Source organism: Zonotrichia leucophrys, chromosome 6 (genome assembly GCF_028769735.1).
Source record: "Zonotrichia leucophrys gambelii isolate GWCS_2022_RI chromosome 6, RI_Zleu_2.0, whole genome shotgun sequence".
Classification (NCBI taxonomy): Eukaryota; Metazoa; Chordata; class Aves; order Passeriformes; family Passerellidae; genus Zonotrichia; species Zonotrichia leucophrys.
The window spans coordinates 19,033,904-19,059,695 of NC_088176.1; the positions used below are offsets into that span (position 1 = coordinate 19,033,904).

Here is a 25,792-nt window from a genome sequence, read left to right on the forward strand (position 1 = left end):
TCATCGTTCACTATTTTGCCATGTAATAATATGTGAAGACAAATTATATTAAACAACATAATTGCTTAAATAAATGTGCCCCTGATGTAGTTCATCTACTTAGCAAAAACTGAAATAACTATGTTTAGGGTGAATTTTTAATTTGTCAAAATATTTGTTACCTCCCATAAAATTCAAGCTTGTAGCGAACAGCCTCACAGTGGAAATGTAAAACAAGTTGATCCAATTTGCTGTTTTAAATAATGACTAAAATTGACCATTACATTCAGTGGTACTTGTAACGTTACAGTGAGAGGGGAAGTATTTTCTTCTCCTTTTCTTTGTTTTACTGGTGAAAAATTCCTGCCTTACTCCAGTCCACTTTAGCCTCTGATACCAGCAAGCAATGGCCCTGGTCAGGGCTTGACTCATCTGACTTAAATAACCTGCATAGCAAACAGCTGGGGGGCCCAAGCTGGCTTTGGTGATGGCAGATCCCAGATGCTGACCCCACCCAGCAGCCCGGCTGCAGTCAGCTCTGGATGCTCCAATGCCCTGAAAATGGAATTTGATTATCAATCATGCATCTACTACAAGGTTGTTACTACCCTACCTCACTAAAATGAAGGTAGTACTTTCTGTGAGCAAGACTGTCAAATTGAAGATGAGGAACTGGCCAAAGCAGAAGTCAACAGGACCTCCAAGTTTAATCTGCCATTTCCCTTCTTTAAGAAGAGATAGCATCTTCTTATCTAGTCAAGGAATTTGTAAAAGCAAAAGGTGTTACTATTCTTTTCTGGGACCAAATGGCTCAGAGTGATAGATGGTCAGATGAATGATCCCTGAAACAGACAGGAACAGGGGTGATGGGGAAGGAATCACATAAACTATTTATATGCATTCAGTGGAATTTTCACTGACAGTAACTTTATGATGTTGAAAAAAGCAGCTGGTGGGCTTTAAAGGCATATTCAACTGAAGAACATAGAAATGGACGGGCCTAAAAGAAATAATATCTTTGCTTTCCTTAAATTAGCATTTAAGTGGACAATAGCAGTGAGTGAAAATAATGTCATATAACGACAATAGCAGTGAATTGGCATTCCCAGTCCAATTTTCTTCAGCAAGAGGCAGCATTGCAGGCTGCCACACTCTATGCTGCTGGACAAAAGGGGACTTTTTTAGAGAAAATAATTGTATTATATTGTCTTTCCAGCAATTTAAGTTTTGCCTTTTCTTCTGAAGTTAAATGAAGGAACCAATGAGTACGATTTTGATAAAAATTCTTGCGATGTATACATTTGCCCAGTGTAGCAAGACTGTGCTTTACACCTGATTTAAGCAGACATTAATAACTTTTGGTGTCTGTCAACTGTACTGGATTCACCAGGCTCACTTTTTGTACAACCAGAATTGCCCACTGCAGTCTTTCAGAGAAATTGAAAGCTTAGAGTAATCTTTGTTCCATCTTTTTAAGTTTACCACTGCTGTGGCTACCCAGGAAGATATATCCTATCTTGTGATCAGTAAAATACCATTATGATGGAACCTTGGAGTTACCTATAATGAGGACTGTATGAAAAACTAACAGGTTTTGCATTGCCCAGTATGTATTTCAAAAGCATTTTGTTTAAGAGGCAACACTCAAGTCACAAAACAGCAAGGAATAAACACATGCTACATTTCAAGACAGGTAGAAATTGCCAGATCCAATGGGCTGGGACTCAAGAAAGGCAACAATATAAACTCCACTGAACTTCTCTGTTTGTCAAGTCCACAAGTTGCACGCATATCTTTCTCCCCTCCACCCAGGACTTCAAAGCATATCTTTCCTCTTCAGCTCCATCTTTAAACAAATGTACTGAGAGCCACATGAAATAGGCTCCAGTAGAGTTCCCAAGTGGTTAGGATTCAAGTAGCTTCAAAGAGTAAGTCCAGATCACAGGTCTACTGGAAGCTCCATGTTTTACTCCATATGAAGGGTATACAATTTTCTCTTCAAAGTAATATACAGAGTTAGCATGTCAGTTTACTTGGAAAGCAGCAGTTGATCAGATCAGACTAGACATAAAATCTAGATTTATAATATTCAGTTTAATGAAAAAATACAGAAAATACATTACAAAATTTGACGTGGGATGTGATGTCACAACAGCATTGACTCTTAGGGGAAAGCAGCCCAAGGTTGTTAAGAGCATGGGTGAATGTGTGCACAAACAGAAAAAAATCTGAACACACAAGGCACACTCTCCAGTCAGTAGGAAGACAGGAAAGGTACAACAAGAAGCAGGTTAATCATAGGACACCTATAAGTTCTTCTAGCAAGGATCTGTTATGATCAGAGAAGAGAAAAAGCACTGTGCAACTTGAAAAATGCTCTCACAACAGAAAACCTAGGAAACTAAGAATAGGAAAAGTGGTTATTCTGATATGACAGTAAGCAAAAGGAACAGTATGCTGTGTGAGTCCTGTCTGGTCTTCTGTATGGCTTTTGGAATTTGAGGCAAGATCACCACAAGGGAGAAAGTGATGTAACTCCACTGCCTATAGTGTAAACTCACCAGTCTATGAGTTCTGAGGACCCAGTCCCTTTCTGTTTACCACAATGAAACTCTTCTTAGGAATAGAGAACACAAATACAGAAAAAGACATTTCAGAGGTGGGTACAAGGATAGAATTCAAAACACCTGAGATAAGATTCAGCTTTGGCACAGGGCCCCTACACAAACTTGAGTATTCTTCTCTGGGCTCAGTTCCTCACAGATAAAAGAGTGATCCCTAAGCAATGCTGTAAAGATATGTGTTGTGAAGGGTGGGGCACTGGGGTCATACAAATATTTGATAGAGACCTCAGGAAAAGACAAAAAACAGGAAACATTGCCAAGATGGTAAGCAGGGTTGAATGGGTGTGTGAGAGCTATCCCTCATGCATGGATGTGCCATCTTGGTATTCTTTGTGTACTATAAAGGAAAGGAGCACTGGATGCAGATAGCTTATCCTCCAGGAAAACAGCAATGAAAAACAAGCAGCTCATGTAGTCCTGCAACCAACCCCCACCCCACTTCCCTTGCCTTCAGCAGGAGAGAACATGATAAAAGCTGAGATGAGTCTCCATAGGAACCCAAAGCTGTGAATCTTCCTCTCACTCTGTCTGGCCAAAATCCCTTCATTCACAGTAGGAATTTAGGCTAGAGATCACCAGTTCTTGCTCTCCACCAAAATAACAGAAGAGAGGGCCAGAATGGAATAAAAACAACCATAACTCAGAAAATGGTTGAAAACTCAGAAAACAGTCAGAAAGAGAGGAGTAGGTGATTCACAAAATGTTGTCCTCTGCTATGTTTCCAGCTATATCCCCACCCTGATGAGTTTCAAGTTTCCCCCACCACGACAATGGGTGATACTTTTTTCGCCACCTATAAACAAGGATATTGCCTTTTAGAAGAATAAAGGAGATTGGGGCAGGAATATATTTCTGCTGATTTGGAAAGGGGTTGCAAACTCATTCCCCTCCACTCTCCTGCCATTTGATTTCAGGTTGGTATTCCAGCCCTAGGAGAAAGATATACCTTGGGATTCACTGAAGGAGCCTTACTAAGAAACATTCCCAACAAAACATAGACAAACCAAAATTGCACTGCTCCACAGCTTGCTGGCAGTAGTGGTACTTGGGATAGGCAGAGGCAACTTCTCCATCACAAATATGAAAGAATTAGAGAATGGAGAAAATCAAAATTGAAAACATAAAAGATGCAGCTGAAGTTTGAGGTGGTTAAAATGAAAAATGAGACTGTGCCATTCACAGGTGGATAGATAGATCAATCAATTGATTTCATATACAGTGACATGCTTTGGAGCTATAATTCACTACTGGGGCAATTATTGCAGCATAGCAGTGGCAGGAGTTATACCAGAGACAGAATTCAGGTGCTTTTAGTCAGTGGAGAGTTGGACAACAAAGGAGTAAAAAATGGTAAATGCCATCCATCAGTAAAGATACATGTGATATAAGTTATGTCTGTGCAGTTGCAGAGTGTAGAGGGAAAGACAGACAGATAAATAGACACACATAAGTCTGAGTTTTAGTTGTGCAATCATTCGCTGTCTGACCTTATCCTCGCCTCCCTTCCACTATTAGAGAGAAGAGTGTTTAGCATTATTGTGTTCAAGTCTCTTTGCCATGTTACTGTTGACTTCTTTATCCCCCCACACACTGAGTAAATGGCGATGGCTCTGGAAGGTGCGAGGAATTTTTCTTCATAAGCCTTGATGTGTTCAAGAGAGGGCTGGGCTCATCTCCGCTGTGAGTCTGACAGGGGTTTTAACAGCCTCACAACATTGGGACAAATAGCTCCTGGTCCCTTAACCCTTCCCAGCTTTGCAAGGCAAGGCCTAGCACTGTTATTCCCATTGCAAGGGCTTTACACAGTCTTTCAGGCTGAAATCCTCTCTGTGGTGGCTGGGCAGAGCGGAAATCCAGGGGCTGGATCAGATTGGCCTAATGCTACAGCAGCTTAAGCGGTCTGTTTTACCAGAGATTATGGTTTCACTTACACAGAGCGCCTGAAAAATGCTGCGGTTTAGGAAGGATTATAGCTGAAAATTCCATGCTTTAAAAGAGAAATAAAGCAGGGGAGGGACTAGGAAACCCAACGTGCCTGGGGGCTGTGCAAACAGGATTAACCCCTGCCCATAGCACCTCTTGCTTCTGCCCACCCACGCTTCCATGTCCACCTTATTCTCTGCCCTTTCCTCCTCAGCAGTTCCCCACACCTGCTGTCTCTTGTATAATAAAAAGAGTTGAAATAAGAGTGTGGAAAATGCCCAGGACTGAAGTGTCCCCAGTTTATTTACGTATCACTGTCCAATGACTTCCTTGAAAAATATCCCTTTACTCGCAGCCTGTGAAAGCCCAGGGAACTTTTGGACCTCTGCCTGCAGATAGGTCTAGTCATCCAAATTATCTTGTATCAACATTATTTGGATAAAGGCTTCAAGCACTCCCAGAATGCTGGTGGTGACTCTGCCTCTTTGGTCTGAAAGTAAATCTGTGCATTCCTTGCCTTGCAGAGAACAGAGGATACAGGAGCAAAATAGCTTGGGGGGGTTCTTGATCTACAGAGACTGGCTCTGGCACATGAAGGCTCACTAGTGGGACAAGTAGGACAGTGTATGGTTGTAAGGCAGAAGCTGGGTGCTGATGGGCTGCCTATTCTGGGGACTTTAATTAAAATAAAATAAAATCCTGTAAAATAAAATCCAGATACTCCAAGTTCCGTTCCCCATATCCTCCACAAAAGGTCCTTGGCAAACAGAGCTTTGTACCAAAAAGGGAAAAGAAATGATGATGCTCACTTAGCGTACCAGTGACTTGACTTAGTAAACTAAGTGAGGACGAAGTGTATCCCTCTTGGCCAGGACTGATCCTTCCTAACTAATTGAAACATGAGCGTATGTCTTTGCTGCAAAGAAATCTTGGTGATGAGAGACCTTTGCTGGCCACCCATGTTAGAAGTACTTGGAGTAGAACACAGATGGCAAACTATCATTTTTGCCAGGAAGCAAATCTTTAGGAAACAAATATCTCAGGGTAAACAGCATTCACAGAGAGAAATTGCCCAGGCCTTTATTGTCTAGGTGAGCACTACAGCCTCACAACAAGGTGCCTAAAGTTAATTAAGCCAGGTCTACATTAATGAAGTCAGATTTATGTCCTAATTATATGTCACATTTCTATTTCTCTGTATAAATCAAAACCACCAGAACTAACTTATTTCATAGGCCATTGGCAATAGTTGCCATCACAGCGGATGCTTTGGTAGATAATTTGGATTGGATCTGATTAATATCATCCATGCTTTGCTTTCAGGTGTCCAAATACATGACTCTATTACTACTGACCCAACAGCAGTGGGTGTTCTGGAGTACTCATGCTTTAGGTCACAGAGTTCTTCAATTCCCAAACATCCTACTTGGCAGCCAAGTTAGGAACAGTGACAAAGCTCAATCGATCAGAAATGGAGGCCCAATGCAAACAACAATGAAAATTAGATCTTTTACAAGTCCCCTACATTTCCTCTCTTCCATTATGTCTCTCTGTCAAGGTATCTATCTGGCAAAACTACACTCTGGGAACAATCAGAGTCAGTCTTGACTGTTTTTATGATTAAATCTCCAAAATGTGCCACTGTGAACAAGATCAATTGATTGATCCATCTGTCTATCCACCTATTAATTGCACAGTCCCATTTGTATTTTAACCTCAAACTCCAGCTATACCATTTTTGTCAAGCTTTTATGAAATTTGGGTAGAGAAGCTTTGGCCATTACACCCAGCAATCGGTTTAATAGATGCTTATAGCAAGGCTACTCTCCTGAGGAAGGTAATCTTGAGTTTGAAGAGAAAAAGTGGTGCAATTCCTTGGACCCAAACTGTGTAAGCGTAGCATCTTCATATGCCTTTGGCCAGCAAAAAAAAGCAGCAGGAAAGGGAGCACAAAAGCTTCAGAGCATTCTTCTTCCCAATCCTATGCTTGTTCCTGTCCTCCCTCTCCTGCATGTTCCCTCCCTTACCTCCTTCTCTTCTTGCCTCCCATTCCTCCCCTCTGCCACTGCACTCCATTCCCCTCATCTCCTGCTGCTCTGCAGAGGCATTCCTGCAGTCTGAGCCTAGCCCCCAGGCACATTTACTGCTGTTGTCTCAGCACTGGCTCCTCTGCTCTACTCCTAGCCTTTTTATTTTTATTTTTGTTTTAAAATTAATTTCCCTGTAGATTTTAACCACTCCATTTTCATTTACCCATTTTGTTCTTCCTCTCCTCCCTTCCCCACCCTCCTCTTCCTTCCCCTGTTCCCTTTGTCTGTCTGTGTCCATCCCTTACCCTACCACAGAAAACCTCTCCTCTCCCCTCAGTATAAAGCAAGAGCCTCATGGAGCCTCTCTCACCCCTTTCACCCCCACCACGCCGGTCGGCTCTGGGCAGGCTGATCTTCAGCCCTTCCACATGGCCCTTTCAGACGATGCGTCCACGCCTTGCTACAGTGCCTTCCTTCATCATGGTGCCCACTTTGGGCAGTCCAGCAGCCAGCCTCTGATAGCAGGTAACCGGCCTTGGCCACAAACTGAGCGGGGATGCTGTAGGCAAGGGGTTCAGTTTCGTCTGATGGGGAGGCAAGTAAATGCTGCAAGCTCTTTGAGTGCAAGTGGGAACCACAGCAACCATGCTCCAGGTCTGCATCTGCAGTGTATGTTCTCAGCTCCATGAAAAATCAAAAAGTTTTCATGCCTGTCCTTCTTTTTAAAATAAAATGGGAAAAGAAGCTGTAACTACCTAGAAGTGACTGGGTGTCCCAATTGGATTGGGTTTGGGACTTAGCGTAGAAACATTCATACAGCAAAATCCTGTGTTGACTCAATAGCCATGAGTAGGCATGTACTGCAGGCACAATACAGTGTGCTAGCCCAAGGCAGATGACAGCAGCGTGAAGATTCCAGCCAGCTCTAGGCCTGCCTGGGTTGTTCAGCATGGGTTGCAGATACTAAGTCAAATAGACACGGGCAGGTGGTGAGCACGGCCATAGCTGTGCTGTGAGCAGTGTTTGAGTCACCTGATTTGGGAGTGTCAATGTGAGCTGGTGCCTTCACACAGCAGATCAAGCAGTTAAGAAACCCAGCATCATGTCTGAACGTCAAGAGCAGGAAGGATGGGTGAAAGACTGTCTTTTACAGCCAAAGGAATACAGAGCTGAGGTAGCCTTTAAGGGAAGAGCAGGTGGCTCTTAAGGGAAAAGCAGCAGTGAAGAAATAGGTTGCAGAAGATGGCAGCATTTATGAGCAGCAGGCAGGAGGGAAAGATGAGGAGGAAGGTCAAGTTTCAGGTAGGTACTAAGGGAAACTCCTGAGCAAGGTGACAGAAGCAACATTGCTGCAGAATCTCAGGGGTGACTTGGGTGAAATAGTGGGTATCGTCTTGGGTGACCACTGACTATTTTTCAAACAATGTAATCTGGGCTTTTTCAGAAAAGATAAGACTTAGTGCAGACCACACTAATACTCAAGAAACTATCTTCTTCCTAACACTCAAGAAATGTGTTTCTTACTTCTGCCTTCTTCATGTTCCTATATTATTTTTCTCTTTTGACTTAATATCCTTCCTTTGTCTTGTCATGTCAGATTTCCATTTCTAAACCTCCATGTAGGAAAACAGCAAGTAAGAAGGCTTGTGTTCATAAGACCATCTTGGTCCTACCTTACTGCAGCCAGTAAGAGCCTCTGAGTTCTGGACACTTCCTAAGCCAAGAAATGGCTCCAAAGTAGAGATCTATCTGGGGATACTGTTATATATGACCATCTTCTAGCCTAGAAGGCTCTGTGTTTCTTGAGAGGCACATGCCTTAAGACTCTTAGAGGGAATTAGACTTGGAACAAAAATGTTCAAAAGCGCAGTGTCACAGTGATTCAAGTGCTGTTCCTCACTCAGAAAGTTCTTGCAGGAAGAAGAATGGCTGCAGTTGGAATCATGTTATGAGCTAGCTTTGCCATAGCCCTGCAGTACAAGAATTTAATAATCCTGTCTACCTGTTTGTAATGAGAGAAGGTTATGGAAGGGGCCTGTTTGTATGTAACAGCATTTGAAGAGTTTCTCTGTGGGAGTCTTACTGATGTTACTGATACAGTACTTGTTTGTTATCTTCTTTTTCAAGACTGGGATTCTGACAAATGATCACTTCCCAACAAATTTTCCATGGTCAGTTTTGAACATCAACCTCTGTGTGCTCATGTCTGAATAAAAACACAGGGCATATGTGCACACATCAAGTAGCAGAGTGAGTGTATATGTGATCCCACCTGAATGAAAGTGTCAAAATGAATTAATTTTGCCTGCAGCTAGATAATGTTATCTCTAACTTTTCAGTGACACTGTTTTCTCACTCATCACTTGTTATTTCTCAGGTTAGTCAATAAATGAAACTAAAAGAACAAGATTTTTAAGCATAAAAGTTTCTTGCCTTAAACCAGAGTGAGAAAAATATGACTATATCTACTAGGTGTTATTCATACAGTTTAACATACAGCAACAAGTCACTAAAGGAATGATGGCGATAAAAGAGTAAAAGAGTGTAGAATATTAATCCCTGATACATTATGTATTTATTTTTATCAGTATTGGGGAGTGGCTGGAAAATGGCTTAGCGGTTGTCTAAGAGGACATAAACTATGCCCTTCAGCCACTGATAGGGAACCTCTTCTGGAAAAAAGAATGAACTTGCATTTCTGTTTTCTTGAGTAAATCACCTCAGTAATCCTTACTCAAAACTGTGAAAGCAATGGCACTGGTTTAGCCTACCTCATCCCAGAGAAACTTCCTCCCTTCAGGTTAATGTTCCATGCTTATTAGTTTTTGCTTTGCCTTGTAACTGTTAATTATTTCTGTTTCCCCAGCCAAGGTTCATGCTTGTTCCAGGGCCTGCTTTTATCAGTTATCATTCTGCCGGTAGTAGAGCTAACCAAACACTTCTTCTTTCATTGGCATATCCCAGCATGGTTCCTGTGACTCCAGTGGTGTTAATGGGCTTTACTTAGCCTGACACTCCTAAAGGTGAATCAGACTCTTGCCAGGAGAGACAAAATTTAACAAAACAATAATAGCACAAACTTCTTGGTGAGCTATAGTTCACCTAGGGAATGTGAAAGGCTTTTGATGCCTGGAACAGGCTGACATCTCAGTAGGCAGTGCTGGAGGTTGAGCTGTAAATCTCTCAGCAGCTGTGGGGGAAAGATTATCTTAATTTATTTAGCTTTTTGTTTTGTTTTATTTTTCTTTGTTTGTTTTGTTTTGCTTTGGCTTGAAACTCCCAGCAGCTTCTGAGATTATTTTAGTTCATTTAAATGCAATAAGCACTAACAGCAAATGCCCTTCTGGCTGGCCCATTTTCAGGCTAACCAGTCCAAATGAGGAAATGCCTCTGGCATCAACCAAGAAACCCCCAGCTGCACTTCCTAGAGAGGAAAAATAATCTACAATCATACACCAAATCCACACCCCTCTCTGCTTCTTTGGTGATGAAAAGTTATCACAACTTAAAGTATTATAAACAAAAACACTTGTACCTGCGAAAAAAATGAAGTGAGACTCAAACTAATTTGCATGATCCTATTATTACATATAGTACACCAACATCTGGAAGGAGTCCAACCATTATTGGTCTCATGTTAAGCACTGTGCAAATGTACTAAAAGTGTGCTCTTGCACCAAAGAGTTTGCAGCACAAAAAGAAGCACAGAGAGGTAAAGTGACTTGCCTAAAACCATATGCAGGTGAATTACAAAGGTGGGAAGAGAGACAGGCACAGAAAACTCTTGGATCACTTCCCAGTGCCTTGCACATTGATCATGCCCTAAAGCAACATCACCACAGTTTTGGAACCGCATCCACTGCATATAGACAGGACCTCAGCTACTCTGGCAATGAATATGCTGCCACTCTGTGCAGATCAAGGCCATTTTGATTTAGTTAAAATAGATCCAAAATCAAACCAAATTCTTTTGAGCCTCATCAAAGCTAAGTTTTTACATCCATCCTTACAGTGGGAGATCAAAAGTGCCCCAATCTTCACCCAAAATTTTCAGTGAGCAGACAGAACTCATGTAAGAAAAGGCTGTGCAGCAGTTGCCTATCAAGTCATGTGACAGTGGGACAAGAGATGATACCAAATCAATATTGAAAGATCTTATCTGTATTGATCACCTGTCCTGATTCTCTCTCTTTTCAGGTCGTGATATGGCAAGCACCACCTTGCCTGGCTACCCACCCCATGTTCCCCCGACTGGACAAGGCAGCTACCCAACATCAACTCTTGCAGGAATGGTTCCTGGTAAGTCAGCTGCCAGCCCTCAGTAATGGTGCACACATGTCTGAACGCTTACCAGCATTGTGAGAGCTTTCACAGCTGGCTTGGCTATTGCTTTGCTGACATGAAGAGCTATTCTTTTATAAAGAAACCATCAGGAGCCTATAACCAATGTAGCTAAAAACCCTTTTTGTAATGTATCTCTTTCCCCCTAGTAACTGATTCACTGCTGCTATGGGCAGCTAGCTAGCTATAACCTGTGGCAATTAATTGGTAATTAATTAACCCTAGTATTCATTAACTAATGTAATTATTTTCCAATGACCCATGCAGATTATTATGTACTGCTCCTGGCTCAAGATACTCACCTATCCACTAACTAAGGGTGACAACTCACCTTTTGTCTAAATCCAGGGCCATCAAGATGAAAATTATCAATGGCAATTTAATACCTACAGTATTTGAAGACCTACTGTCTATATAGCCTAAACTTACTAAGAACTCAGAAATTATTAACATCATTTCATGAGAAACTAACTATTCACTCTTAGCAACCAACTACTTAACCACGTCCTGTTTGTAAAATAGTGCCTCCAGTCCAGGAAATTACCAACCTAATCCTACATCCAAAGACAAACTTTCTTTGATACCCAATGCTTTGGAGAAATACCTTATCTCAGCATTTGGATTCTCCCACTCTTTCAGAAGAAGAGAGAACCATTTACTCTAGGACAATTGAGGAGTTTATTACCTCAGGCTCTATTACCCACTCTCCTCTGATGACAGTTGTCCCCAGTAGATAAATGAAGAGGCAGGATTTTTCTCAGACATGGTAGTTCCAAACTCAGAACTCATCTGCCACTGATTTCTGCTTTTCATGGCCCATGGCTGTGAGTTGTGTGATTAAGGGGCAGGTACACAGCCATTCTGCAGCCTCTGCTTCTGAAGGGATGAGTCCAGAACTAAAGCAGCAACAAGCTGAGGACAGAAAGCTCTTAAACTATCATATGATTTGCCAGGCCTTACGAGTGGAAAGCCTAACTTAACTCTGACCCAGACCTCAGAACAGATAGCTAAATGAACATTAACATTAGTGAGGACAGTGAAAATATAACTCTTAGGAAATGTTTTCAGGTCAAAGTCTTAACATCTTAAAGTGACAAATCATAGAACTGCCTGAGTTGAAAGGGACCTTAAAGGTCACCTAGTTCCAACCACCCTGTCATCGGTGGACATCTTTAGGGGATGTGCAAAGCCCCATCCAGCCTGACCTTAAACACTTTCAGGGACTGGGTATCCACAACTACTCTGGGCAACCTATTCCGGGGGCAAATTTTAGGGATGTCCTACACTAAATTATTCAGGAAGGATTCATTATCCAGAATCAGACATGCACTAAGACAACATAAGATCAATTAACACCCCACACACAACTCCGCCCAGTAACAGTAGGTAAAATCAGTTGACAATATTTAGATCATTTCTGGTCAAAACTTATAAGAGGTCACAGCATATGGAAATTATTAATAATATCAAAATAGCTGGCTCTTTGAGTAGAAACTGTTCAGTGATTACTATGTAAGTTTAGTGTCATCATTACAAGGATGATACTGACTCCTAAACTGGGACATAATTTTTGAGACCACTAATACCAGGGGTCACTTATCCAAGAATAAGGTATTTCAGCTCCTTAATGTGGAGGCTGCATATAAGATAGTAGTGTCCCCAAAAAAAAAGGCAACCCAGAAATATTCCCCAAAACAAAATTAATAGAATTATACAGAAAAAAAAAGTTAAGTTATACTTCAAAGTTAAAAAAACCTATTCTGGTCAAATGGATATCTTCACATTAAATCTGATGTCAACATTTAATCAGAGGGAGTTTTTCCAGTGGCCTGCTTGGGCATCCTGCAGTAGTTACTGCATATTTCAACAGAGCATCAGGTTCTGGCTGTTTCAGTCATACCCCACTGGTCAGACCCAGCCAGGAAGCCCTTTTCTTCCTGTTTTCTAGTGTGGCTGAAGCCAACAAGATGGAGATAAAGAGGCTTCCTGGGAAGAAACAGAAGATTTTCCTTTAATGGGTCACTCTGCAGACCTCTGCAGCCACTACTTTGTGTCAGGGGCCAACAGGGGAAATATGGGGAAGGGTGTAAAAGTAGAGCAAGTATGTATTGGTACTTTCTTGAAATATCTCCAAGCCTCCATGTTGCAGCTAATAAATTTTTTAAGCCAGACATCTTTCTATTTAAGATTAAACCCTTGATAGGTTTTCCATCTACAAATGTAAAAAATGTCTCCTGAGCCCATATAAGCCTTTAACATGCACAGAAATCTTTTGCAAAAAGTTCTATAGCTAAACTACATATTTTGTGAAAACTATATCCCTTATTTTTTCTGAGCCTGCCACCTGCTAGGCTCACTTCATGCCTCATCATTTCTGTATTAGAAGACTAAACCATTAAGATTTAAATACAGATGCCAAGAAATAGTGTTAGTAAAGATTCCCTGAGCACAGATTGCACAGAATACAGGCCTCCTGAGATCAATCCTCTGTGCTGACTTGCAACCTCTGTTAGGAGCCCAGTTTGAACAATCCAATACAATGATGCCAATGGTTTGTTATGTGCCCTCAGGCCAAGAAAGTTCAGAAGCCAGTGCTTTAACTACACTGGAAACAAGAAGCCAGCAAGATGACTACTCAGGAAGTATCTTTAAGAAAGCCACTAACATGCAAACAAACCTATTGTTCAGATGTGAGAAAACATAGGAAAGAGGCTCTGTCCTCTTTTAACAAAGGTGCAGAGCTAAACACACAGCTGTTCAGAAATCAGATTTCTAACCCATTCCAAATTCTGATTCCTTGATATTTGCTTTCATCTTGCATTGGTATGACGAGTCAGAACCCTGCAACAGTTCAGTTTGCAAATATCAGGATGAAACATTTCAATAACATCAACATGTTCTAGATGTCAAGGCATATTAAAATAATGAAAGAACTGAAAGGAAATTAAATTAAATAAGAAAGGCAAAATGAAACAAAACAAGAAAGTTGAAACATAACACTTTGTTTCAATTTGCAATAACTTCAGAACTTTTCTTTCCAAAACTCTATTGAAGCTGACAAGCTTTAGCAAGACATTTCCATTTCAATGAGACAGCATTTTCCAATGGAAAACTGTTTCTGAGAAGATTGCTTAACCAGTGCTAATCAAAGCTGCTATTTTCTACCCATGACAACCTTTCACTAGACTTCTACTCACATAGTCTAGAGAAAACCTTGTCTCCTGTAGCACTGCATTCCTGCAGCATGGCCAACAAATGCAAATGTCTCTGAGGATTATGCAGATGACAAGATACATATCCCTGCATTTGCCCTTCCTGTAACTTCAGGTCCCAGGCTGTAAACATGGACGAAGGCCAGTGGTCCTGAGCACACACTTGGAAAAGCAGGGGTTAGTCACTCACAGACAGATGAATCAGGTATTGGGCTACACTTAACCTACACATCTGAGAGAAGTTTCCCACAAAGGTAACAGAATACCGTTGATTCCTGTCTCAATTCTTCCTCTTTCCCAGAAAGGACATCAAGTTTCTGCAAACTGTTTTAGTGCAGTCAGCATCCACTGCAGGAACTGAAGTTTACACAGGGCAGTGCAGAGCCTGCAGAGGGCTGGGGACGGCAGCGGCAGGGAGTCGTTAAACAGAATCCAATGTTGATGAGGAAATTACACTTGTTTCATTAGTGATCGGGGAAGGCGATAGCTCAGTTCCTCTTGGTCACAGTTGAGCTCAAAAGCTCATTATCCTGCTGCATGCATGCTTTCACTCCTCGTCAATAAACACTGTTTCCAGTGGCTGCCCTCCCTCCTCCCCACGCTCCATAGCTGTGGCTCTTTCTCCTGTGCTTAACCCATGCTTTAGCAACACTATAAACAGTTTAGTGTGTCAACTCAGCAGGGAGTGAGAGAAAAGTCTTGAAATATCAGAACAATTTCTCTCCATAGAGTAAAGTTATGTCATATGAAACACTTCAAAAGCAGAAATTCTCATAAGGATAGTTTTTTTCTCCTTCTTTGGGAAGCAAACCAATTCCAGTGTACTCCAGAGATAAGTCAATTCAGAAGAGAAAAATCTGGACTGTGCATTGCACGGTCATCTTCACAGGTTTCACCTATTCCTTCCTAGCTAGTTGCCAATTTTCCATGCACGATGTTTCTAGCTATGGAATTATGCTGAGTTATCATCACTAAAACAGTAGTTAGAAAGATCTCTCACACAAAATGAGGTTTTATACTGAAACTAAATGCTCCTGTGACTAAAATATCTTTGGATTATTATTTCGTTTGATTCATACTCAATTTTGCACTGAGTACGTTGGTTATCACCCTGAGTACCTCTAAAAACCTTGCTGGAAAGATCCTCTTCAAGTTTAAAGCAGTGCAAATCCCCTAACTTGAACAGACTTAATTTCCACCATCTGAGAATCTGTGGTTTTGGCTTTAATACTTCAGTGAGAGGAGATTTGCAGAGATTATGCCATAATTAATTGACATTCTTTGGTAATTGTATCACAGGCATCTTGCATTACCTTCTTTTCCTCTTCCGTGCTATCTAGCAGGAACTGCCAGGTGCTTCTCAAACACTTCTGTTTGAACAATTCCACCTCTGCCTTCAGGCAGACCAGGAGCTAATACCTACAGTATTCTAAGCACATAAGGCCTTTCAGATGGCCTTAATTGTCCACAGTTTGTTGATACTACATTAAATTGAGCTTATGATCAGATCATGTCATGATTTTCCATAATAGAAGCATACATGTTTAAGTTTGGAGATTTGTTATTTTGAATGCAGCACCAGACCCCTTCAGTTACCAAATACCCTGCACAGCCTTCTAAGAAACAGGGAGACTCAACTCCTTCTGCACAATAAAACTGAATGCTTTAGAAGACTCTGCACCATTCAGATCTTGGTGCAGAGCATTACTAGGTCACAAAATTTGGAAGTATTTTGGTTTGGGCCCATTTTCCTAATGTGAAAAGGGGAGCTGTAGCACAACTTGTCTTTCAGATTCAGCAGAGTACCTAAAGTGCTAATCATTAGAAAAACATTTTCCAGAGCTAGAATGCAGGAAGCTTTCTCTATAATTCACTAACTAAGCATAAAAGAGAGGTTAATCATGTATGAATCACTTTTCTGACTAATACCATCATCCAGAGTAAGAAAGAAAGTGATTCATGTGTTTTCCATTTTGTTTTGTATCTAAGCACAGCCAACTCAGAGCATTTCCAAAAATGAATGATACTCTTCTTCACAGTTATGCCATCACCCTCAGTACCCTAATAAAAAAAAAAAATAGCAATACCTATTGCTCTCAACAGCACTGCTAGCTCCAAAGAGTTTCTTGTGAGCTTGTCCCATTAACCTTCCATGCCTGCTGTCTCGATGCTACTGGAGAACCTTCAATGTTATTGATAAGAAAGCTGATAATTAAGTGCATAAAAACTTGCATATGTAGTCCTACCGCAGCTTGAGAATTGGAAGACAGAAGGCAATGAAAAAAAAAAGGAAAAAAGCCACCCCACTTAAATAATTTATTTGTATTATTGAATTTGAACTAATTTCTTGACTGTGAAGATGTCAATTTTGTGATGCTTAATGGTATGGGTAAGCAACTTTGCACTGAACAGGCACAGCAGTGCCTTGAAGGGAAGAGTTCCAGTTAGACAAGGAAGCTACATGCTCCAGTTTTCCTGCTGGCAAATGGATTCAGCATGAACGCTGGTCTGATGGAACAGCAGACATTAATCTTTATTGCTTACTGCATTTCACACCTTCCTTGGTTTCTTCCAGGGAGCGAGTTCTCAGGGAATCCCTACAGCCACCCTCAGTACACGACCTACAATGAGGCCTGGCGGTTCAGCAACCCTGCATTACTAAGTGAGTACCTCTTTCCCACAGCACGCCCCCAGCCTCGTGCTCCTTCTGTTTGTCTCTTTGTTTTCTTTTCTTTGTTCTCTTTGGGTTCTTTGTTTGTTTGTTTGTTTCTGAAGAGGGGTTTCAAGTATTTGGGCAGGTGAGAGGCCTTTTTCCTCACTCTCCAGTCCAGTTTGACATGGGTATATACCTCATGCATATTTTGTACCAGTTCTGAAGTGGATTCCTCTTTCATGAGACAGTTCAGAACTCGAGTTCTGGCTCTGGCTTCTCCATGGGCTGCATCCACACTTACATCAACAAATTATATCAAAAGGTAAATTCAGGTTCTGCTACTCTTAAGCCACAACCAGCATACTTTCAAGGCCTGGTTAAAAATTCAGATAAGGTTTCACTCCTCTCCCAGGCTAAATCCAGAGTCAATTCCTAGGAAATCTTTAAATCCCATAGAATTTCTTCCTACTGGACAAAGTTGGACTGATGTCTAGAGCAGGAGACAGGCTGCATCACAAGATTTATAATAGTCAGTAGAGTTCCCATGCAGGGATATATATCCATCTCCAGTCACTGATATGCTCAGAAATAGTCAAGGGTTTTTTCAGAAGGGAAAAAAATTCCTAAAAGACATTAGCTTCTAATACAACATTTCTTTGCAGGGGAATAGGAAGATATTTACTATATGTAAAATAAATCAGTTGTGATTATTACCTATGTATTTACTGAGGTTTAACAACTGGATAATAGATGCACATTTTATTCCAGTGCCATTAAAATTCAGTAAATGTGATCTTAATAATCAATCACTATGTAACACACATTCAATAATCATCTAAAGAGCTTCCATGCCAATTGTGACCCCAATCCCAATTAATAAAATACTGTAATTTTGTTTCTTTTCTCCCCTACTGGTTTTAAAGTCACTTTGTCAGGTGCACTCAGAACATCTGGCCCTGACACTTTCTTTGTGGCTATGGATGAGGTGTGCCATATCGTGCTGCAGTGTTTGTTGTGGCTTAGCCCCAGGCATTAGCCAAGCCCCATGCAGCCACCCATTCACTCTCCCACCAGAAGGATCAGGGAGAGAATTGGAAGGATAAAAACTAGAATATTCCTGGGCTGAGACAGTTTAAAAGCAAAAGCCACACACACAAGCAAAGCAAAACAAGGAATGAATTCACTCCTTCCCATGGGAAGGCATCTCCAGGAGAGCAGAGCCCCATTATGCACAATGGTTACTTGGGAAGACAGACAGTGTCACTCCAAACATCTCTCCTTCCTCCTTCCTTCCCCGCTTTCACATAGTGACCAGGATATTTTCTGGTCTGGAATATCCCTTTGGCCAGTTCAGGTCATCTGTCCCAGCTGCCTCTCTTTCCTTCCCATGCATCCTCAGACTCCTCACTGGTGTGGCAGCAGGAGAAGCAAAAAAGCCTTGGCTCTATGTGAGCCCTGCTCAGCAATAGCAAAAACATCTCTGTACTATCAACCCTGTGCTCAGCACAAATCCAAAACACAGCCCCTTACCAGCCACTGTGGAGAAAACTAACTATACCCCAGCCAAAACCTGCACAAATGCTCGTGGGCTTATTCATTGATTGTCAGAGGATGCAAAAATATCTCCTTCCCGTAGAGGGGTGTCCTATCCAGAGGCCACCATAGCATCTGTCAACTGAAGTATGGCCCTCAGTTGGCTTCCACTTACTGCTTTTCGCTAATCCCATTAGGAGCTCAGTCTCCAAGTTCTTCTTTTGGTTCTTTTGCTTTTCTTTCTTTCTACCTTTCTTTTTGTTTTCAGTTGTCCTTAATTTCTTTTCTTAGTTTGATTGTTTCTGTTTTTTGTTTCGTTTTGGTTTTTTTTGTTTACTGTTTGTCCTTTCAACCAGTCCATTCTTCTCCTGTGTTAACTTTCAGGTTCCCCTTATTATTATAGTGCCACATCCCGGGGCTCCGCACCTCCCACTGCTGCCGCTGCCTATGACCGCCACTAGTTACCATGGAAACCACATGAAACTGCAGGGCGACAGCTTAGGCCTCCACATTGTACCTGTCTGATCACCTCCCTACATCCCTGGGAAGGGTGAAGAGACCTTCTCCGTTCCTCCCCACAGTCCAGTTCCTTCCTCTTCGCCACGAAGGCGCCGGACCGAGCACTCACCACACGAGACTGAGACCCCCTCATTCCCCCTGCCCCCCGCCCCTGCGGAAACAGCCTGCGCCAAGTGGCTTCCCCTGCAGGAGGCCTCCAACACCCCTGGGTAAAGCTCAGCCATGCCAAGTCCCCTCAGCTTCCAGGACTCCAGGGGCACTGGGAAGCAATGCAGCTGGCAACCATTGCCTTACAGGACCCCTTTCTGGGAGTGGTAAGGGCCAGGGAAGCAGGGGAGAACGCCGCTTGTGAAACACTGTTCCCCAAAGATATACTCTTCTGTGGTGGACTCTTTATGTAACCTGTGATGCTCACCCTCTTTCCCTGGACAGAGGGAACAGTCTGGCTAGAGCAAAGATGGCAGCACCTGGCCCATCTGGCAAATGAAGAAAGGACCAAGTAAAGATCTGCACCCCATGAGGGGTTCTCTGTGCACCTCATCCCCACTTTCCAGCATGGATTCCCCCAGAGTTGGCTGCACCTCACGGGTGGTGACTTTGCAGGCCAGAGTTGGGAGGAACCTCACACATACACCCACAATTTCTGTGACACACAATCAGCTCAGACAGGAGGATGGAGCAACATTTACAAACAAACCAACGAAATGAAGAAATATATAAATAGATATATAAATATAACTGTGTTTTTATGCTTTGTCATGAAGGTCTGTAAAAAGGAACAAAAAAATCCCCAATTTTCTAAAAAACCCAAGCAAACAAAACCAACAAAAAAACCAAAATAATAATTAAAAAACCCTACAAAAATAAAACTCCAAGTCCCATCCCTCCCCACCACCTGAATGGCAGACAGAGTTCCTCTGACGTTTGATGCTCCTCTTTCACTCTAGGGTTTTGTTTCCTTTCTGTTTTGCACTACAATGGGATGATTGGAGAGGATTGGATGCCAGCTCCACCCGGTCGCCTCCTCCTCCCCCTCCTTCCCCAAATCCTGTCTCTGGGGAGCAGTATGGACAAGTCACATCTGACAAAGTTACCAAATGCATCAGTCGACAAAAAAAAAAGCACTCTGAGGCAACAAACGTTTTCCATGTCACTGGTTGGCAAACAAAGAAAACAAGCCCAGCTGCGCTCTCACTGCGCTGAGTGGTGGAAAGTGTGGGGCTTCATGTGGGCCCATCTGATTGCCCTCTGGACAGCTGAGACTGAGATGGACAAATTCAGGATTGGCTGGGATAATTGCTTGGTTCCCTAGTCCTTAGCCTTCAGTCCTTTTACCTTAAACTCTGTACCTGTGATGACTTCAATTCACCCGCATCCCAACTTTTGCAATTTTAGATATGCCCAACACCCATTCTCCAGATCTCCACTGCTGGTGACAACCATGTCATTATCTGTGCCCAACACCTAATTTTCTAACCATTACAGCCCTGCTATATGGGCCCCCCCTTTGATTCCCCACCCATCTGCTCATACACCTACTAATTTATAGGCCTCCATTCAAATCCATATGCTTGCATCCTACCAGCCACACCCAATATACAGTCCCATCTTTTCATCTTCAATCCTGTATTGTGCACCCTAATATCTACCCCTTATCCCAAATGCTCACCTGATGATTCTCAAGGGATTCTCTGCTCATTTTGGTTCACAACTGATGGACAAACACTGTTCTGCAAAGGCTGAATGTCAACAGAAATGCTTATTATCCTGTATTGTCAGCAAACTCATAAACTGTTCCTTGCACTGACACTTCCTCAAAATTACTCAAAGAAAACATGAAGGCAGCTATAGCCTGTCCCCAGGGCACCAAGTCTGCCAAAGTAGATCCTTGTTGTTTTAGAGAGGTTTCAGATAAAACTCATGGGCTATTGTCCATGGACAAAGACAGGATTGAAAATAAAACCCCCAAAGGGCATAAAAGTGAACAGTGGAGCAATCTCTACAGCCAACATCATGTATAAAATCCAAAGTTTCAAGCCTCTGAGGAGATGTGGTAGTGGACTTGGTATTCTGTCTCCAAGTTTAACTTGTATGTATGAAATCCACCTTCAGTAAACAGCTGTGTTGATCCCAAAGGCCCCTTTCACTTAACTTTTTCAGCCGCTGCATGGCTTTAGCTGATTATAGGTCTGTGTCTTCTTTAATGGGGTGCCCAAATGAATAAGGGTGTTTGGGGGGACATTTACATAGAAGATATAGAGCTAAAATCTGTTCCTGTACAGAATAAAATCCAAGAGGTAACTTCTGATCTATTAAAAGTGTCATTCTGCACATCTTACCTCTGAGTAACCTGCTTCATATAGCGGAGTGATTACACTATCACCACAACCAAAATTTGGCCTGTTGTCTGATCTTACTCTGTGAGAGAAGAAAATTCTGTCCAATTTCTAAACAAATGCTTTCACCACTCCTTCTGTTTTCCTTCACAGACACCAGATAGATGCTGAACCCTGTTAGAATGGTCTCTCTTTTAGCCTCTCAGTACAACCTCTGCTCTACTTGTGCACCATACAGATTCACTCAGGAGGTAGTGCACAGGCAAGAAACCCCAGAATCAGCGAAGAGAAGCTCCTGAGGAAGCTAGAGAAAAGGAGTGTCACAACTCACACTTGGCCACCTGCAGCCCAGGGCCCAGGTTGAGAGAAGCCAGAAGCTCAGAAATGCTTATTTTTCTAATGGTGTTTCACTAAACTTGCGGACATGAGCTAGAGTCTGAAAGCAGAATTTAGTTGTCTCACTCATGGCTGGCTTGATTTGACTCTTGGAAGGCCAAATCTATTGCTGGTTTAACTCCACTGGTAAAAGAGGATTTCCACCAGGCATTGGATTGGTCTGGAAAGTTCATAAGTACAGCATGTAGTTTGACCAGGAAAATACAAAGAAAAGCAGAATTATGCAAAGGACTGGGCAGTCTAATCCTCTTCCACCACCATCTGTAGACCCTCATGCGAATGTACTGAATTACATTTGCCAAAGAGTTTCTTGTGTTGGTTGTTTTGATTTACAGTCGGTGGATGCATTGTAAAGCAGTATTATAGCCCAAGTCTAGTAGCTGACATGGGGATTTATGTGGTGATATTATGCAGAAGAAAACCATCAATATTCATCTAGATTCCATTAGACTGGACTATGCAGGAAACGCAAAAATTCTACCAATTATTTAATATTATGTTATTTGCAAAAAACAATTGCTGCTTTGTAGGAAGATAATGTGTGTAATGTGAAGGCAATTCCTCTTGTATATAAGTTCATCTCCATCTTCATCATGGTAGTTATTAAAACAGCCTCGTCTCATCCTGTAGATAAGGAACACGCTGTGTGTACTGTGCAAGTCTCGTTGTGCTCACTGAAAACAAAACAATGTGTTCAATAAAGCACAGCACAAACCCAGAACTTGAGGGAACAGCCAAACCTTGTAAGGACCCTTTCCTCAACAGGCCAACAGCTGCTTTGCTATAGGTGGGGGGTTTTAATTATTTTCCTTTTAAAAATGTTACAGGAAAAAGAACAAGGATTGGAGGAAGAAAACATTATGCAAAATCCAGTGAAGCCTATAACACAAACCTCTCCTCCATTCTGCTGAATTTTATCTTTCTCACATTTCTTTCTCATACTCTCTTTCCAATCAATTTCTATCCCTCTCTTTTATTATTTTTCATTCCCAATGCGCTTTTCTATCCAGGGAGAGAAGAGCATTACTGATATGAGAACAGGTTTCTGGGATCTTAAACATCCTAGTTCTCCTTGTGGGTCTAGAAAACCTTTGTCAACTCCAACTTCCCCAAACACCTCAATTCCAACACTGTCAAATGGGAATAACAACAGTTTCTAGTTCACAGGGGGATTGCACAGCTGAATTAATTAGCACTGGCTCAGTGCTTTGAGATTCTGGATAGAAAATTATATCAAAATTTTAAGCATTATTGTGAATAATAATTAATGTTTCCATGACATTTCTGTTTTTCTTTTTCACACAAATCATTCTTTGTTTCTTTATTCTTCTTCCTTAGCTCTCCCTTCACTTCTTTTTCCTCAGGTCATTCTTAAATCTGTTGCTATGTTTGGTTTAGCTAATGGACCAAGCAGAAATGTTGTGAGACTGGGTCTCCTCCGTCTCTACTCGATCATGGGGGAAGAATCTCACAAAATCTCAAATGCTGTGCTTGGCTGGAAACAACAGGGACCATGGCATTCCAAACTGGGCAGTACCTTTGAGTCCTGCCCTCTGAAGCTCTCATCCCTTTAGCCCAAAGGGATGTGGGGAGGATTGCATGAGGTGGATGCAGTAAAGCTGACACTTGTGGCCTGTAAATCTGTTGGGGAGGGTTGGTGGCAATGAGCCCTGCTGTGGAAACAGGGAGAAGTTTGCATGCTGTCTTACCCATCAGTAGTGATGAATCAAACTCAGAGTAAGACTTTGGAATTAATCACAACATAAATGTGAGGATGTTAAACAAGAAAAGGAAAGCAAAAAGCCCTGCACCTCTTTCTTCTCTTGAATATAATTTTATATATACTTATTAACATTTTCCTAAAGGAATTTTTGTTTTGCTGAACTGTTGGAAAAACTCTACCCTTTTGTCCCCAAGGAAAAGCACCCCTCTAGAAAAAGAAATAAGAATCATTGCTGAGCTGCCCCCTTTGGCACTGAGAGAGTGAGGGCTTCTGAGGGACCCACAAATACCCACAAGAGTGCTCCTTGGCTGAGCCCAGGATGGTGGTAAACTTGCAAAGTAGGAAGGAGGGACCAAACCAATAATTACAGAACTGATAACAAATGTAACTGTGGAGCAGCTCTGCTGATGATCTCCAGGCTAAGCCAGATGTGAGACCAGGGAGGGAGGGGGCCAGTGCCAGGTGCAGGGTCACATCCATTCTAGGCTTCTGCAGCCCTTCTTGGCTTTTCCTCATCACTTCAGTTCTGTTTGACTCTTTTCTTTTCTCTTTTTGTGCACATGAGAAATAAAAGCAAATTTTTTTTTCTATGTCATTTTTGTGGCTTCTGGCTTGTTTCTCTTCCCCTCTCCTTCTTTCTCTCTCTTCCTCCACTCCCACAACACTTCACTCTCCAATAGATTCGCCTTGAGGTCTCTAGGAAGTTACATTTGTTGCACCTGGCACCCTTTGGGCACCGTGTAAACAACATTATGATTGTTAACATCCACCACGCTGCGTGATGGACGGCACTGCACACGCTTGCAACACCCTACAGCACAATCCAGCCTCTGAGCCCCCAGCAGCCACCACACGCTCCCGTGCATTGCCAGCAGGACTCCCTCTTCTATTGATCTCACTCAATTGATTCCCAATGATCCATAACACATCAGGTACCCCCAGGTAGTTCGAAAAATCAAAATGCTATTGGGTAGCCACAACATCAGAAAGATGTGGAATGAAACGCAGAGCCTCCTCCCCCTTTAATCCCATTCCTCATAGCCCAACTGGGAGACTCTGTCTAGATGAACTGGGGAACAAAACCCAATGTAAAGTCATAAATTACCCATTCTCCAAGCTATTCGTCATCCACCTAACAAAAGCTGGGCATTATATTCTGGTATGCTATAAACATAACAAATACTGAGGTATTCAGTCAATTCCTCCTCAGTTAAGCATTAGTTCTCCAGGAAGTCCTGTACAGTTTAAGGTCATAGAGGTGGACTAAAAATGTAGCAAGAAGTCAGACTAGGCCAAACCCGTTTTGCTCCTACAATTTTTAGTAATTATAAAATATTTTCATAACTCCTCATAAAAGCCAGTGGGCCCCATTTTCTGCCAGTGCATGTGTATCTTAAGGCAAGTCTGCCCTAAGTGCTGTCATGAAATCAAATATTTTTGCTCATCAGAGAGTTAAAGAGAAATCAAATAGTTTTGCTCATCAGAGAGTTAAATTGCCTTTTGTTTATTTTCTATTTTTCCCTTCCAGTATTAATAGCATAGGCTGAAAATCCCCCAACAGGACATTTTCTGTAAGTGAAAGTCAATTCATTGAAATCCAGACAGACTGTAAAAGCAATTCAGTTTTCACAACACTGCAGCAAAACTGCCTGGCAACTGTCCTGAAGTTGGAGGCCTCAAGTTGCCAGGGTTTGCTGCCTGCGAGAGACAGGCCTGGGATGTGATGTAGGGATAGGCTTGCACTCAAAATTGGAATAAAACTGGATTCCCCAATTCAGACACTTTTTATGCATCAGAATTCTCTTTCTCTACCAAAGTTTCAGTGATAAGAATCAAAAAGAAAATTGATAGATGAATCCTAGATGTTAAATTGACTGGAATAAAAGGAAATTATTAATGTACATTCACTGTCAGAGGTAAAAGACAGGCTAAGAATCACCAGATAGATGTGTCAGACAAACGCAAAATGGATTTTCAAAATTCATCCTGGTAAAATAATCTTATAAGAATGATTTAGAAACTAGCATGATTATCTCATTTGCACCACAAAATACAGTCCAGAGATCTTTGCCCTGACATTCCTGTGTAAGTCTCCATAACTGGCAGTAGAACTACAGCAAAACTTTTGCAACTTTCAAGAACTTATATATCTTGCAAAAATAAATACTTGCATGAAAGAGCTATTTCCACCATTCAGACTAGTATTATGTTCCTTTAATAATTCTGCATAGTCAATGGGAGTTTTCTCAGTGTGAAAATGTTATGTGATAAAACTAAAAAGAGCACCACAGTCTGTCTCCTAATGAGGAAAATGATATTGTGAAGGTTTATACAACACTAAGTAAAGAAATCCTCTTTATGATTACTCTGACAAGAAAAATAAAGAAAAGATTGAACATTCTGAGATGATGACATCCTTCTTTAAATACATTCTTTAATAATGAGTGTAGGCAAGAAAAGATAATACACATATTCATTTAGGTAGCAGATGAATATACTGGACACAAAATCAGTACTGAAAAA

General features: G+C 41.7%; 1 protein-coding gene across 9 annotated transcripts in view; it reads left to right on the plus strand.

Moving 5' to 3' along the window:
* Positions 1 to 24,405, plus strand: part of PAX2 (paired box 2) — an 88,896-nt gene extending 64,491 nt beyond the window's left edge. For 3 of the 9 annotated variants that reach the window (XM_064716573.1, XM_064716575.1, XM_064716574.1), the window contains 3 exons: positions 10,754 to 10,855; positions 16,685 to 16,771; positions 18,680 to 24,405. In XM_064716573.1, the coding sequence (XP_064572643.1) occupies positions 10,754 to 10,855; positions 16,685 to 16,771; positions 18,680 to 18,756 (266 nt within the window). In that variant the 3' untranslated portion in view covers positions 18,757 to 24,405. Of the gene's footprint in view, positions 1 to 6,871; positions 7,082 to 10,753; positions 10,856 to 16,684; positions 16,772 to 18,679 lie in introns of those variants that run through there. The other 6 variants (XM_064716571.1, XM_064716578.1, XM_064716569.1 and 3 more) reach the window with 4 other exon arrangements.
* Positions 24,406 to 25,792: the final 1,387 nt, after the last annotated feature.